General features: G+C 30.2%; 1 protein-coding gene and 3 long non-coding RNA genes across 4 annotated transcripts; 3 read left to right on the forward strand and 1 right to left on the reverse strand.

Moving 5' to 3' along the window:
* Window position 1: 1 nt before the first annotated feature.
* Window positions 2-5,817, reverse strand: LOC102677945 (transcription factor MafB; the record flags this gene model as incomplete). The annotated part of the gene is made up of 4 exons (XM_006620901.2): window positions 4,540-5,817; window positions 2,149-2,671; window positions 1,269-1,588; window positions 2-268 (listed from the first exon to the last, which is right to left on the reverse strand). Coding segments are annotated over exons 1-4 (1,194 nt in total), but the record flags the coding sequence as incomplete, so codon positions are not given.
* LOC116186284 lies at window positions 2,893-3,911 on the forward strand. The gene is made up of 2 exons (XR_004151249.1): window positions 2,893-2,934; window positions 3,194-3,911. It is a non-coding gene; the product is annotated as an uncharacterized LOC116186284 (long non-coding RNA).
* A 6,587-nt stretch (window positions 5,818-12,404) lies between the features above and the next one.
* LOC116186282 lies at window positions 12,405-13,872 on the forward strand. Its single transcript, XR_004151247.1, has 2 exons — window positions 12,405-13,596; window positions 13,685-13,872. It is a non-coding gene; the product is annotated as an uncharacterized LOC116186282 (long non-coding RNA).
* Window positions 13,873-14,159: 287 nt separating this feature from the next.
* On the forward strand, window positions 14,160-15,746 carry LOC116186285. Its single transcript, XR_004151250.1, has 2 exons — window positions 14,160-14,675; window positions 15,221-15,746. It is a non-coding gene; the product is annotated as an uncharacterized LOC116186285 (long non-coding RNA).
* Window positions 15,747-16,841: the final 1,095 nt, after the last annotated feature.

The raw sequence follows: 16,841 nt of genomic DNA on the forward strand, positions 1-16,841 counted from the left end.
GTTGTTGCTGGGATGCCTGTTGCTGATGATGATTGTGATTGTGATTATGATTGTGGCTCTGCCGTGTTCTCAGGATCTCGCATCGTTGCTTATAAAGATCGCGTTCTTGCTGGACCCGTGCCAATTCGATTTTTACCCGTTGAAGTTCGTTCTGCAGGTTACGGTTTGTTGTCTCAAGGTCGTGCCGTTGTTGAAGTCGCTTGCTACGACAGTTTTGAGCGTACCCACGGTTCTTCAACGTACGTCGCTTCTGCTTCAGGCGTACGACCTTCGCAAAACAGGAGGATTCCTTTTACGAACGAATTCGTTATGGATCTCGGATTAATAAGAGATGAATTGGTTCTGTCTGCTCGATTGCTATTCCTATATGCAGTTTTGTTAATTGTTTTTGTGAACTGGAACTTGGGAATAGCTGCAAAAATTCGAACAGGATCAAGCAAAATCTTAATACGTACTGTCGTATTATTCTCGAAACTCGATTCGAGATATAAATACGAGTGGTAATTCGACTTCGGATCGACTCGGCAATAATCGGAACTGGTCAAACTTCGGATCGAATCGTCAATGATCGGAACGGATTCGTTCGAAGATACTATTGTGTTTAAAATGTTTAAATGATAAATTAATAGATTCATTATATCTACATTTACATCGTTAATATATCAAGGTAAATAATTAAATAATTTACAAATAAAAATAAGATACATTTTATTTATAATATATTGAAATGTTTCGTTTTTAAATGAACTAACCTTTTCGTGTCAACGTTAACTCGAATTATTTCGAGTTAGGCCAAGTCTTTTGGGAATTTCAAATGTTCATAGATCATGTATGAGATAAAATAATTTGTATAATAGATAAGAAGTTTATAAAAGTTTCATAAATTGGAAATTAATATATTGAAAAAGAAAGAAATTTACACTCATCTAGGTAATCGAACATAGTAACGATGTCGGACGAAAAAACGACTTGTTCTACTGCAGTCACAGATACCAATTCACTCTCGTTTCACTTAAAATTATCTATCTACGAATCCTATCGATTTCATAATTATTTCATCTTTTCCTCTATCTTTATCGAAAAGATTTCCACGGATAACGTATCGTAAATATTATTGCGATGATAAAAAAAAATTGAATTGAAAAGAAAAGCTTAGAAAGAATCAGAGCAAGAACGAGAGGCGAAATAAAGAAAAATTTGTGAATGAAACCAAGGCGAGGCATTACCTATGCGAAAGTGTCGTTAAAAATGTAAGAGACCTGACTCACCTCTTCCCGCGGGCAACCATGGAGGCGTTTGTTCAATTCACGCACGGAAAGCGACATGAGCAGCTCGTCGTTCATGAGTTCTTCCTGAGGATTATTATTCCCGCAATTTGGATAAAGACCATTCCCTGTCCTGTGGGCTGGACTCGGTCCACTAGCGCCACAAGAACTCACTGAACAAACGCTCATCGGTCTTTGCATCTGTATTCCTTGCATACTGTCTTCCATTCCTGAAATTCCACTTCCGCCCGCGGGAAGCATCCCGCCGCCTGATCCAGCACCTCCACAGTATTCTATGTGGCCTGACATCGTGATGTATCCACCTATGACAATAACATTTTCTAACCTCAAATACTTTTTTTTTTACAGAGCAATGATGGAAATTCATTTATTCGGAGTCGAGAAAAATAGATTTTTTAAATAATTACAAATATAAATATAAATCTATTATTTGCATTGCTTTTTTATGTTATATTATATTTAAACTTCAAAATTATTATTCTTCGTAACAATACTTAATAACAATAACTTTTTGTAATGTTTTCATAAACGTCGATAAATAATGATATTTTTAAAAAACAAAAACATAAACATACAACGTCAAATTCGTAGAAATTTCGTAAGATCAATGTGCAACATGTTTTCAAATTGAATCTTCAATTACTGATCATCATTAATTATACATTTCTAATACAAACTTATAATTCTCACAATAATATATATATTTCTTTATTATTAGCATTTCAAAGAGAAATTTATTCACAAACTTCTATATTAATACTAAATTATTTATTTCTTTTTATTTATTTATTTCAAAAATCTATTTTTCTCAATTCTAATATTTCTTTGTTCTATTAGTATTTTCCAAATTTCCTTCACTCACCAGTATGTCTGGGATAACGTTGCAAACGTTGCAGATCTTGGAAATGATGATGACTCGGCCAAGCTTCGTGATGCGGTTCCGGCGGTTCCTGAGGACAATGAGGTCTGAGATCGAGCGGTTCCTGCCTAAGAGATTGCGTCAACCATCCCATGCCACCTGTGCCGGGTTGCATCTCATCTTGTACGATCGAGCCAGGTTGTTGCAGTTGCAAGAACAATCCTCTCTCGCGCGAATCCTGCTCGCTCCTATGCAATTGCAATGGCGGCGGGGACGCCGAAACCGGAGGCGTATCCGGTGGTGTTCCAGGATGCGAAAGGGTTGTCAGATGAGACGCTGCACCCGGAGGTGCCTTCACCAGGACACCGTGCTGCACTTGGATATGCGGTTGCCCGTATAAAGGATGGGGTTGCTCGAGCTCGTGCGCCGGCGGCGTCAAAGGCGCCAGAGCTAGGCCTTGAGTTTGTACCTGGCCAGGTAATTGTACCACGCTACCGTTCACCATCATTGGGGAGCTGATTCGTACCTGAAACGAAACAATCGATTAATCTCTTGCCTTTCTTTCATTTTTCTTTTTTTTTCTGTTTTTCATTCTTTTAAGTTTTTTTTTTTTTTTTTTATTTTTTTTTTTTTTTTTTATTTTTTTTTTTTTTTTTTAGGAAAAGTATTACGAGCTATTTAAACGTTGCAAAAAGAGGTTAGAAAATCCTGGATTGAATGAAGATTAAAACTAACGATTTTTTAATTGGATTTACTTTTAGATATTGTTAATATTTTGGAAATAATCGTGTAAGTAAATATGAAAATTATTGAAAAATAATTTTTTGTGAATGACGGTTAACGTGAGTTCTTCGAATATTCATTTATATTAATAACAAATGAATGCTATCATGGTACATTTATATGAATAAAGAAGTAGAGATAGAAGTTACATAATTTTTGAACAGAAAAAGAGCTTTAAATAATAAGTATGATAATGTAGATTAAAGTTGTTATTGAATTATTATAATTAAAAAAATTCGATTAAAATACAAATTTCTTTTTGCAGGTTTTTAAAATGTTGGATGATGTTGAAAAAATTTCAAAAATTATTCGATTTAATATCATATGTGGCAATTACATTTACATCTAATTCACAAGAATAAAATATCTCAATCAACGTACAATGTATACAATAACACTGAATATAAATTTAATATCTCCAATGAATACGAAAAGTGTTCAATATTTATATGAACCAGTACTCATATAGAAATGTGTTTCATGTTTTTTTCTACATACATACACAATGTAATAATTTCAAGCTTATATAATGCAAAACGGCGCACGTGATTCTATATATACATACATATGTACAATCTCAACTTCAGTGGAAATTTTCAGCGTGTAATGCACATGAATTAATTTGTTGTCTCTGTGTGAAAAAAAAACATGATAAACTAACTTGTGAATGACCTCATTCAATGGACTCTCCTCGATGAAAGTTTCGAATCAATCAACAGATATTCGATTAGTATAAGGTTAATGTATGTGATTTAAATGTGGAATATCTTATCACAGATTTTTATTGCTTAGAAATTATGATATATTTATTATAACTAAGAGAAAGAAATTATGCAAATATATTTTATTTTTGTGAAAAAAAATCATCTTTTAAATAAATTGAATATTTACTAAACATTTTGTAATTATATCACAAAAATTTATAAAATCGTAAAAAGAAAAAATTTATTAATTCAATAAATAAAAAGAAAAATAATGACAATATATCGTGAAATGAAATAAAATTTTAAAACCTGTACAAATTATCTACTAAAATGCGGCTACAAATTTTAATTTTATGAACACTAATGAAATAAAGTACAAAAGTAAATAAATTAAAAAACTTGAATAGATTAATTTTAGATATCTTTTTGTTTGTCCATTTTATATATTTTTATGCATTTAAATTTCTCATAAATATATAAAAACATCCCCAGTTTAATTATTATTTAAAACAAATGATACAGGATTATCTCTGATAAGCCGATATAAATAAAAATGAAAATAATCACAGAATCGAAAAATAAAATAAAATTCAATTATCCATTAAGCCAGAATATTTGTGTAAATTCATTACTGAATGTATGAAAGTTAAATAGAGATTCAATCTTTTTTTTAATTATTATAACGACTATATTTTATATTTTAGAGAAATGTTAAATTATTTTTCTTTTTTTTTAAGAAAAAAGAAAAAATAAAAATTGATTTGAAAAATTATTTTCGTTCGAATCTTTCAATTTTTTATATATAAGATAAAACCATTCACAATTATAATTATGAAAGAAATAAGGAAAGAAATGGAATGTCCTATGTACGATCTGATAATAATAGTGGTAATAATCAATCACTAACCTCCCGTTTGACGTCGGCGGGATCGAGATGATCGAGAACAAACTCCTGTACGTATTCCCTCGCGAGATGCTCCTCGGCTTCCATCTTAACCTCGTCGACCTCTACCTCCACCTCCTGCGCCTCCACCTCCTCTACCGTGCCCGTTGTGGCTGCATACGGGAACGTCTTCTCGTTGCTTCCACCACCTCCACCACCACCACCGCCGCCACCGCCCTCGCCACCTCCTGGACAACTCGTCACCGTTTGTTGCGTCGTGACCACCTTTCCAGACGACTCCGCCTAACGACTACCGAAATCGCTATTCTCGATCTTCTCGCAAACGTGATACCGATTATCAATACACGCCACGTGAGCTAAACTCTCAATTTTTCACTTTAAATATTCACTCGTTTATATTATTTTCTCTTTAATAAATGAAAATAACTAGTAATTATTTTCGTTGATCCTTGATATGATACGCGTTTTTCAAGAACACGTCGTTTTGTAACGTTTGTCCCTAGACAGATGCTAGAGAATGATGGAATTGATAAACTTTAATAGATATCGAAGTGTAAAATAATGAAATAGAGTTTTAACGAATTAACTTTATATCGGCGAGAATTCTTTTTAAAAATGTAAGAAAAGTGTTTATAAGAGGTTAGTCAATCACTTTCTACGAACTATATATATTTTATCACACAATTATTCCACAAAACGATCGTTTCGATTAAAAAATCAAAAAATTCACTGATCGAATCGCTCAATTAGACGTCTATCGCGTCTTTGACAACACTGACAACACTGTCACTCACGGCTCACTTTTTCGCAATGTTCCCGCCAAAAAATGAATCTGTTCCCAATTCACAATCCTTTCGATCAATGAACTTAAAATTATTTCGCCCGATCGAAAGTATAACAAGAATTAACAAAATTCGTTGCGAAAAAATCGACGAAAAACTATCTTCTGTTTTATCGCGATTTTTCTCGCGTGCGTGTACGTCACAAGCCGGGGATCCGGTGGAAAAGAAAAAGAAGACGTGTGTGGTAAGCTGAATACGTCGTCCGAGTGGTGACTGGTCCGACGAGTGTGGGTGAGAGTACCTCTACGCGCAGGACACGTTGACGTCGCGAATGGGTGTGGCCAACGTTACTCGGCCCTCGGACGCGTGCAACGATTGGTCCGATGAGAGAGGAGTCGCCATTTGCACATTCTACTCTTGCTCCCACTACGGAGGTCCACCTTGTCACTCCCGGCACGGATCTCCCGTGCCTTCGCGGAGGTACCATTAATTTCTAAAGTGATTATTATAATTTTTCAACGGACGCGCTGCTGCTCTCCCCCACTCTTTCATAATATGCGCGCACATCGTCTCCTGATCCTTGCCCGCGTATACTTTACTCTGCTTCCTTTTCTCGAAATTTTTCAATTTAGCGCCGCGATTTGTACATAAGGGATGTCTCGTTATCAAGCGTCCACGATCTGAAAATTCGAAAAATATCTGAATTTATCGCGGGAGAACGATACGATTTAAGATGTCACTAGGCTCATCACGCGCTTGAAACAAGGAACGACGATATATGCCGATGAAATATGCTGACGCTCGCGCGACCGGAATTAGGGAACGCAAAAGTTAATGACCGGTTTTCAGCGGGTGGATTTGAATCGGAAAAATTTCGCAAAGGGAAATTGAAGCGCGAAATTAAATTGCGTGACCTCATTCTGGCGACACGAATTCGCGAGAATCATCGAAGATAAATAATTGTTATCGTTGGATAATCAGAATCATTTTTTTAATTTCTCGATAATTGAAATATTGAGCATTATTGAATAAAATTTTAATTTTGTAACTAGATATTATTTATCTTTTTGTCCTTTTTTTATTATCTATCTTTTAATCCTTTGAGCATTTACGATTACATATAAAAATATCATTACATATAAAAATTACATGAAAAATAAAAAAAAAAAAATAATAAATACAGATTAATAAAATAATAAATAGATCGACATATATATAAATTTCCATGAACTATTTTATAATTTCTTATCGCTTTTATTTTTGAAACGTTTTATTTTCATACACGTTTCACAATATATTCATTGCTATTTATATTCCTACGCAACGAAACTAATAAAGGAACTAATCTAAAAATTATTTATAAAAGTAAATATCTTTTTTTTTTTTTTTCTATTAAACAAAAATTCGACATCTCAGAATTCACAGAGAAAATGCGAACGAGAGGGCGCGAATCACGAACTCGCATTTAAATAGGTTTCCACAAATGTCTTCCCCTGCTTAGCAGTCTATATTCTATACCCATTTCTCGGATGGCACGACTTTAAAATGCTTCATGAATATCAAATTTTCGTTCTCTCGCGCCCTCTCTTCCCCCCCTCTGTATCTCCTCCCACCAAATTCCTTTTTTCTTCTTCTTCCATTTCTTCTATTTCTCATTTCCACTCGTTAGTACTCCGCTTGGAAACAAATTCGTAGCGCCTGCAACCATGCATTTTCTAAACTTTTAATGACCGCTTCTCCCTCTATAACGTTGTTTGCTGTTTTGTATATATAAAATTACAAAAATTACATAATTAACAAATACATATTTCTCGTTTCTAAAAAAAAAAGCCCTCTTTTCGTATGATCTTTCTCTGAAATATTATTGTCTAAATTTATATTATTCTTTATTTCTGAAATCATCCAAAACGCGTTAATAAAATTCGTTTGCCATTAAATTTAATTCATTGAAATGAGAAAAACTCGTCCACACCAATTTTGTGAAAATTATATTAGTAACAGAGAAATCGATCTCCTTTATAATTTAAATCTTTCCTTCTGAATCTGAAATCGGTGTACAAAAATTTCTGAGAATCGTTGGCCACGTCGATCGCTGGAAAAAATTTTTTTCGGACTCGCCGCATCGCGAAACTGTGCTCCGCTTTTGGTATCGAGTACGGAGGGCGGACGACGAGGAGGGAATGAAAAAGAAAACGGCAGGCAGAGGACATCGAAGTGCAGCGTCGACAAATTCCTCGGCCAACAAAATGGCCAATCCTATCGTCCTCCTCCACGTTCTATTCCGGGGTCTTTGCGACACTCGCCCGTCTAGACCAACAAAATTCTGTCTGTCTTGTCACCTTGGCACAGGCTAGGTTAAAGGCACGGATAGACCTTAAAGTTTCCTACGTTTCCTTCTTTCGTCTCCAATCGAAACGTTTGTTATTCACAATTTTAAGTATGATTCATATATTTTAAGTATAATTCGTATATTTGATTAAACATGTAATGTAAAGATTGGAATTTTATTAATTCGCGATTCTTTTTACGTTGGTCTTTCATATTCCTTCTTTTCGTTGTTCATATTTGATGCTATTGACAATCATCCATGATAATAAATTCGTCGTCGCTGAAATTAATAATTAATAAGAGTACAAGTTAAATACAACAATAAAATCTTGAAAATGGAAATTAAATTGAAAAGGAAAATTAAAATAAGTAGATCGAAATATTTGTAATATTTATTGTATCGTGGTTCGATGCCCTTCTATTATCGGATGGGCAACGACCTTTAATCGGCTGTTTGCATTCGACAACGCGTGTCCTAAAGAAATGTCGAGCGAAGAGAAATAAGCATTACTGTAATTGGTTAAAAAATTGCGAAACAGGCCGATGCAAAGTGAAGACATCGGTATGCTTGTTCCAAGTAACGTTTTCTTTTTTGAATTTCTTTTGTAAAATAACATTTTCTTGCATTTTGAATGATCGCAATTAATTACGACGATTCCTAAATAAAAATTTTAAGATTAAAGAGGTTACAATCCTAATTTATAATTTACATTTATAACATTAAATTTAAAATTTATACTTACTCGAGTTATTGGTAATAGAATAGAAAAGAATCATTATTCGTTTATAGAATGAATTTCGAAATCGTGAAATTTCAATTTGATATTCTTACAACGTTCTTACAGAGATTCGAACTTTATTTAAAGTCTTTTTCCTCTAAAATAATTTAATTAATAAAATTAAGTAGTAATTTTGTCACTTTTCCGGCACAGATAAAAGAAATTGATTTTATTAACGCAGTTTATTTTCGTTTGCTTGCATGGAGGTTCGAAACATTTAACACTATATTAAAGTTATTACATAGTTGCAATATTGTATGCATAGTTTATAAATGGAATGGGGTGAAGGTCAAACGATATGTGTGTATAACTTGTTGCATTTTTAGAATAGTATAGAAGTTTTAAGCGATAATGCTGCCGCAAGCTTGCTCTTTAGAGATGATTACATCATGTTATAAAATGATATAATTAATAGGACAATGTTGCTTACGACAGAAAATTATAATTAAAGTTGCCAATAAAGATTTTCGCTACGTATTTACGAACATTGGAAATATCAATTACAATGTTATTTAGTACGTCCAACGTATTTATTTCATCATTGATCAACAATAAATTAATTAAGGTGGTTTATTAAAAATCATTTTTATATATTATTTATGTATACAGAATATCTCGCAGACTTTTATTTTTTTTTTTTATATCTTCATCACTTATTTATAGATATTATTTAATATTTTTATAAACAAACGTAGATAACGAACTTGTTGCAAAATCTAAAACACATATTAAATAGATTAATAATTTTTATTAATAATTAATAGATTAATAGATTAATTTTTATTTAATTTTCACCTTGTTGTTGTGTTAATTTTTAAAAAGATGAAAGATTATATTTATTTTACTTATTATTTGAAAACATCGTTCTATTACAATTTGTGGATAATTTTGCTATCACGAAAAAATTAGGAAAACAGTATTATAAGTGAAAATACGAGACAGTGGTTCCTTTTCCTCATTACATCATCACAGTTGCATGACAGGTCAAAGGACACCGATCTATCTGGTAGAGGAGGTCTCGCAACAAACTTTGCCGCGAGATTTACGACAAGCAATTGCATTCGAAAGCCAAACAGTTCCAGCTCCTCTTTGTTCGACCATATTCCATCTTTTTCTTTCACTCCACGTTCGAAAGAATTGCTTGGGCTATGACTCTTTTGATCTTAACTCCAATGCCAATCTCAGCCATTTATCCATCTTCTATAGATTCTTAGTCGTTCGATACGAAATTACGATATATCGAAAACTTTTCTCTGTTTATCCTTTCTTTTTGAACGCAACCAATCTCCTATATATAAATTACTACTCTTCTTCGTGTATTAAACGAAACTTTGAAATTATTGAATCATTAATTAACAAGGGAATATCGATACACGCCGATTTTAATGAAATTTTCCACAATTTTTCATCGATTTGATTTTATTATGATAATTCTAAGTAACTCTTTTTTAGTAGATAATTAAGAAAATTTTGTCATTTTCTTTCTGTAAAAGAAGATAGAAAATAAATTTTATATTCGCTAAAGTATTCTTATTTCGTTTAATAGAAAAAAAATATAATAATATCGATTTAAAAGTCACGATTTCGAGATACTTTCTCTTCTTCAATATTCTCTTTTTTAGTTTTGGAGATGATTGTTTATCGTCTAGGTTTAACGAGGATATAACCTATAATATAACCTATAATAAATAAAAAGAAAAATTTCAGAACTTCAAAAAAATGAAAGTAAAAATTTTTGCGATGATTTTTTTAAATATATTTTATAAATTTATAATATAATTGAAGTATAGTAAATAGAAATAAATATTATATTCCTAAATCGTAACGTAATGGAAAATAGGCTTAAATAAGAATTATTGATATTTAATAGTAATTAATAGTTAATTAACAATCTAATAAATAAAAAAGCGACACGCGTACTACTAATCGTTGAATTGAAAAAAACAAAAAATAATTTTGTGCGCTTCTTTCTCGATAAAAGGCTATTTGATGTTAAATCGATAACCTAATGAAACGATGAAGCAAGAGTAGTCTTCCTCATCGTTATCTATATTTTTGCATTCTTTTTTTTTTTGTTCATATAAATGATAACATTCATGTTATCATTTATACATCCTTTTAAAGTCGCATACTCTGATCCCCTTTATTATCGTTTAATGATACAATTGTCGAAAATGTATCGATAAAAGATCGTTTTAGAAATATGACAGGAATATTCGATCGTTAATTCAATTTTAACGAATTCTTTTGTTCGATAGAAAGATTAATATGAAAAAATCATAACGATATTATATTATTGTATACTCTTGTATTTATACTCTTATATTTATGCCTCATGTAATATTTTCTTTTCGCTGTAATTTTGTTATAATGATACAACTTTGATACGAGATATAATATTACTCAAAGTGAAGTTCCTCAATTATTATTTCTATAAATTTCCATTTTTTTATTTTTCCAAATTTTTATTTCTCCACTTGAGAATCAATCTGATTCCTTCTTAGCGAAAAATACATTACAATACAATTCTCTATTCTCCTAAATTTTCAATTCCCATTATTTTTCAACTCAATAATAATATCAAAAACATCAAATATCTTCATATCTGCATGTATATATATACACTATAATTATAGAATATAAAAGCAACTTGGACAGTCAGAAAATAGTAATCTTTACAGATGCAAATTAAAAGTCATCAACCGCGACTCTAAGGAGGTTAAGTTTATGGAACGCGTTTCAGGCTAAGATTACGAGAGAGAAGTAAAGGTGGCTGCTCATGGAAAGAAAAAGGAGAAACGAGGGAGAGTGCTGAGCCAGCATAGCCGGCTTGCCAGCCTGCACATCGATACCAACCAGTCAGCCAGCGAGCCAACCTACCAATGAACCCACCTACAGTCGATAGGAAGGTTTTTCTTACGAGAAAAATTATGTATGTGTAATAATTCGAGAAATTGAAATTTTTCAATTGAAATCGTTATCGATAACTCGGCTACTAATTGATAATTCTGTTTTCATGCGTCTAATGTTACCGAAAGTTTATCTTAAGGCTAATTATAATGAATCAATAACAATAAAAATAATACTATTTCGTTTCATTATTAATCCTAAATTATAAAAATTGATTCCTGATGAAACAGAATTTTTTGATTCTGAATATTATTTTATTTTTGTTTGTTAAATATAACTTAATAATTTAATAAATAATTCTGAAATTTAGTAAATAATCCAATAAATAATCTAGTAATTCCGTAATTTAGTAAATAATCTAGTAACAATTTAGTAATTTTATGAAAGATTCATTCATATCAAAAAATTGACTTTTAATATCACGTAAAAAACATATTTATATTAAAAATTTAATATCGGTACTGATTATTTTATTACATGGATTTCTTATTACATAATTTTTTGAAATTACATATAACTATTAATTATACAGAAGTTATTATTATATACATACATATGAAACTGATATGTAAAACTGAAATGTAATGAACGAAATATTGCAAATATTTTGTTATTAATTTATTTTAAAAGAATATTGATGTGTTTTTTAAAATTAACATTTGAAACATTTGAATTACTATCAAAGTGATAGATAAGAAAATACTATAGTGCTAATAGTGATTTTCAGTATGACTGATCTTACAGTGAAAATAGCACGTCTTAATCAGGCATCGAGGACCATTCTAAAATTCTAAATATATTTATGCGATCTATCATTTAACATGTATTTATTTAAGATATATCTAAAAATAATCAGTATCATTATTTTGCAAATATAAAAATTTTAGATTTAAATTCTTCATGCTAGATTCTTATAATATCAAAAAAACGAGAACTAATAAAAATCTGCATAACCTAAAATGTTACATTAATATCGATAATATTATAATACAAAAATATTGCAAAACTAAAATTTATTTTTTTATAATAATTTCGTTATAACTTTTTTATTATTTTATCCCCAACAAAATAGATTTCGAAAAGCAGAAAAACGTATAGAATTTCAATCATGTTTCAATTATAAAACAATCACTGCATTAATCGAACTTTTAATTATCATCCATCGTCTGTTTCAATCATCGCAATCAATCATTCAGTGAAATTCCAATGATCGAATAGAAACGAAACGATTCGTAACCACGCATTGAAACTGTAATCTTTTTATAGAGAAAACCCCTAATTCATCCACGCTAATATCAATTTCTAGAATATCCAGGAATTCATTCGTGAAATATTTCAAATATCATAAAGAAACAAATTAATTATGATGGTCGATTATCGTATTAGAATAAATCCTGATTCATTCATAAGAAGAAAAAATAAAATGAAAAAGGAAAAGTATGAAAAAAAATTGATGGAGAAAAGAAATGAGAAAAGGATATGAAAGAAAAAAACAAGAAAAAAAAACAGAAAGAAAAAAAAGGAAATAATAAAGACATAGAAAGAAAAGAAGAATTTGGGAAGAGCGAAAGAAGAAGAAAGGCAACGACAATAGAAAAGAGAGAAGAAATTGGCAAGAATGAGAAAGGGAGAAAGGAAATTTGACGGTGGCGAGAGGGGAAAAGGGAAAAAGACGAAGAGCGTTCGCCGGATAATCCTTGGAGTCATTTGTCTGCCGACTGTTGAGACGCTCATTTGTTCGCGGCGCGATGACAGATGACAATGAAGTAGAGATCGTGCCACGGTCATGGAGCGTGGGTTGATAAAGGTGGAGGAAAGGGGGAAAAAAGCAGCAGCATACCCCGCCTCTAGCAGTTAGGATGCAGATCTGTTTGCCGTTCGTGCCTCAATTATTCTCGGATCATCGTTGTGTATCGGTCTGCAGAACAATCGAATCGTATTTGTGTCGCCGTGATTAAAAACATAATGTTCTGTTTCGCAAGCGATAAGTCGTTCTCTGAAAAGAGAGAAAGAAAAGGAAGTATCACATTGAACGTATTCATGTAAAATTTTTACATACAATTCTTATTATAATATTTTATTATTTAATCAAACGTTACATTAAAAAATTTGCAATGCAATTATTTTAATGTTTTAGGCTTTTATTTCTTTTATTAAATATAGTTTGTCGAAAGAAGAAGATAAAGTAAAATATCGAAAAAAGCATCCGGCCAGTCGAAAACGAAGAAACGGAGAGTCGTGAAGAATGAAACTAAGCGCTGGTATATTTAGCAACTTCCGGGCTAAATCGGAAGTTCCGTCATATTTGTCACCACGCCGGTTATTAATGGCAGGTTTTTATTGTTTTAGCAAAGCTGAAGGGGAAATAGACGAAGAAGAGAGAAGAAGAAACTATCGTTCTCTTCCTGGCTATTAAATTTAATAGCCAATATCTCCCCTATTGCTAGCACTTTTTATGCCTTTTATCTCCTTGCGATTCTTTCAAGATAAGTAAACATTGATTTTCTTTAATAAATCAATCTTTCTTAGATTGTTGATCCATATTTTTTATAATTTCTTTTTTAATAACACTTATTATTTTCTATTTATCTATTTTCTAATATTTAATTAACTATGAGAAAAAAAAATTAATCGTATAATAATATCTATCAAACATATATATATAACAAGTTTTATTATAATATAAAAATAGTGTAGTGATTAAAATTTTTTTTTAATATCATAGCTTAAATTTTGCGTAACAAATAATAAACAAATAATTTATTTTTATTCGATATTTCTAATATTAAAGAAAAGTTAAATATGTAAATACATGTGTCAATATTCTTCGTTAAATACAAAAAAAAATAAATAAATAAAAAACATATATAAATGAAATATAATATTATTATATTATTAATGAAATAAATTCAACCATTTTACAATCCATCATGGATTCAATTAAATGATGTCTCTATAAATGTCTCGTACAAACGTGAGATATCGCAATATGTTGAACAATAAAGATAGATTGTAACGACATCTTACACGAGACATCAATCTTAATAAGATAGAAATTATAAAGAAGCAACATTCGCATAATTCAATTCGTTTCTCGAAATCACTTAATTCTTGGTAAAGTCTTATTAATAAACGGATTCACAATATAATTCTGTCTTTGTTTGTTAATTGTAGTCACTGATCACATTGCATCGCACGATCTGCGAAATCTTCATCGCCTTGACTTCAAAATAGTGACCTTCGTACTTCGTATTTAATTTCTTTCTCTCGTGAAATAATATCGTGATAATGCTTATTTTCTGAAATAGTTGAAGAACCTAACAATAAAAATAATATTAAAGTAATTAAGTAATAAATAATAAGTAATTAAGTAATAATTAAGTATTTTTTAAATTGTGCAGATATATTTAATGAATGATGAACATAGATTATAATACAAGAAAGACATATATGCGATTGTTGCGCATAAGTCAACTGCGCAATTAGTTAAATTAAAATTATCCCAATAGCGAATTAATAAATTTTTCAAATTCCTTATTTTATCTTTCTAACAAATAAAAAAAAATTTGATTAATTCAGAAAAGATAGTTTATCGAATTTAATGACCTTGAAATATGTTGTCAAAAACAAGATTCTGAATATCTTTTTTTCATTCCGCTATTCAGCTTTAGTTTCTGAAATATCAGTAAAAATATTTTTAATATAATGTATTTTCAGTTTTAGTTATAATGTTTGAAATAAATTTTTGAAGCCTAACGAAAATAAATATAATATATTTATTTTATAATAATTTTTTATTATGGTAAATAAAAATTTTAATTTTATAATAAATATTTTATATTATATTATACGTTATATTCATATGTTTAAAATTATGCGTCGTAGATTTTGACACGAAACACGATCAAACGAAAGCATCACGTAACGCGAAGCCGCGGCATAATCCGCGAGGTGGTTTCGCGAGGAGAAGGAAGGCAAAAGAAACCGGGTATCGGGTCGCATCTGGCATCTGCAATCAACACTCGCATGGTTCCAGTGACGTCACGTCCGGTCATCTGCCGAATAAGCAGAAACCGCGTAACCAGACTCTATCTACGGGAAATGATTTCGAAAAAGGAGCGGTCAACGGAGAGCACGTGTCGTGCAAAACGAATACGGAGATTTGGTTAAATTTTGTAATCTAATTAAAATTAATAATCTACTTTATATCTATTTTAACGGATATATATTCATATATATTCTACATACAGAAATTAATATTAATTAATATTAATAATTATCATAATTTTATATAAAAATATTTTGTTTTTTTTATCTATTACTTTTATTTATAATATAGTAATTGATTGTGAATCTAATTCATTTTAATATTTTTTTAAACTCCTAAATACATAGACAAAAAAGATCAGAATAATGAATAGAATGTCCTATAACCTATCTTTTACAATATTTTACAAACGTTCAAGACTCAAAATTAAATCACATGCACAAAGAAAGTAGTGCAACTAACGATCAGAGAGCGGCGCAATAAAATTGGTGAATCAAGGCAGGCCAAAGGGTTGAGAACAAACATCGTTAATTTGCACGCAGAATCCCGCTGGCTGAAGCCAGAAGGTCAACATTAATCGCGTATATATATATGCTCGTCAAACACTTTGCACTGGACCGTATAATTTGGATTCGTAGTACACTAAAGTTTCGGTTGCTCGTGCTACTCTGCGCCCTTTCAGCCGACCTAATTGTCTAATTGGCAAATAAATCCCATTGTTTTCCAATAGTCAAGTCGGTATGTATACCGCGGGAAAAATTTTTATCTACTGATAAAAATTAACCGTTCTTTTTATTATTTTATTTATGTAATTAAACAATTTTTTGGAAATTATTAAATATCGATGTTTGATACGGAAAATGTAAACTGTTTTTATGCATTAATCTTTGTATTGTACTATGATCTTCCTTTTATGTAATTCTTGCACAAGTATATGTAGATTATAAATAGTCGATGAATTATAAAAATTTAAAAACTTTCAAAAAATTAAAATTTAATCTATTAAATTTGATAAAGATTATAATAAAAATATTTAAAGATATATATAAAGATATTTTTTATAATAAAAAAAATAAAATATTAAATAAAATATTTAATTTGAATTATACGAAAAAAAGAAAACTAAATTATATTTACAATATACCAATCATGATCTTTACAAATTAAGTTTATTTATTAATAATTTATATAAATTAAATTAATATTTCTTATCAAAAGTTAAAACATACATTTTATTAATATGATCGTATAAGAATCGATATATCGCTAATTTAAAATAAAATTATAATAAAAATATTTAATAATATATGCATGTAACACTTAAAAATCAGAATACTTTATAAATATAAATAATGAAATTATAAATAATGATTTTAATATTAATTGTATTATGTCTAATATAATAATAATAATAATAATAATAATAATAATAATAATAATAATAATAATAATAATAAT

The sequence above is a fragment of the Apis dorsata genome, unplaced genomic scaffold, assembly GCF_000469605.1.
Source record: "Apis dorsata unplaced genomic scaffold, Apis dorsata 1.3 scaffold_553, whole genome shotgun sequence".
Classification (NCBI taxonomy): domain Eukaryota; kingdom Metazoa; phylum Arthropoda; class Insecta; order Hymenoptera; family Apidae; genus Apis; species Apis dorsata.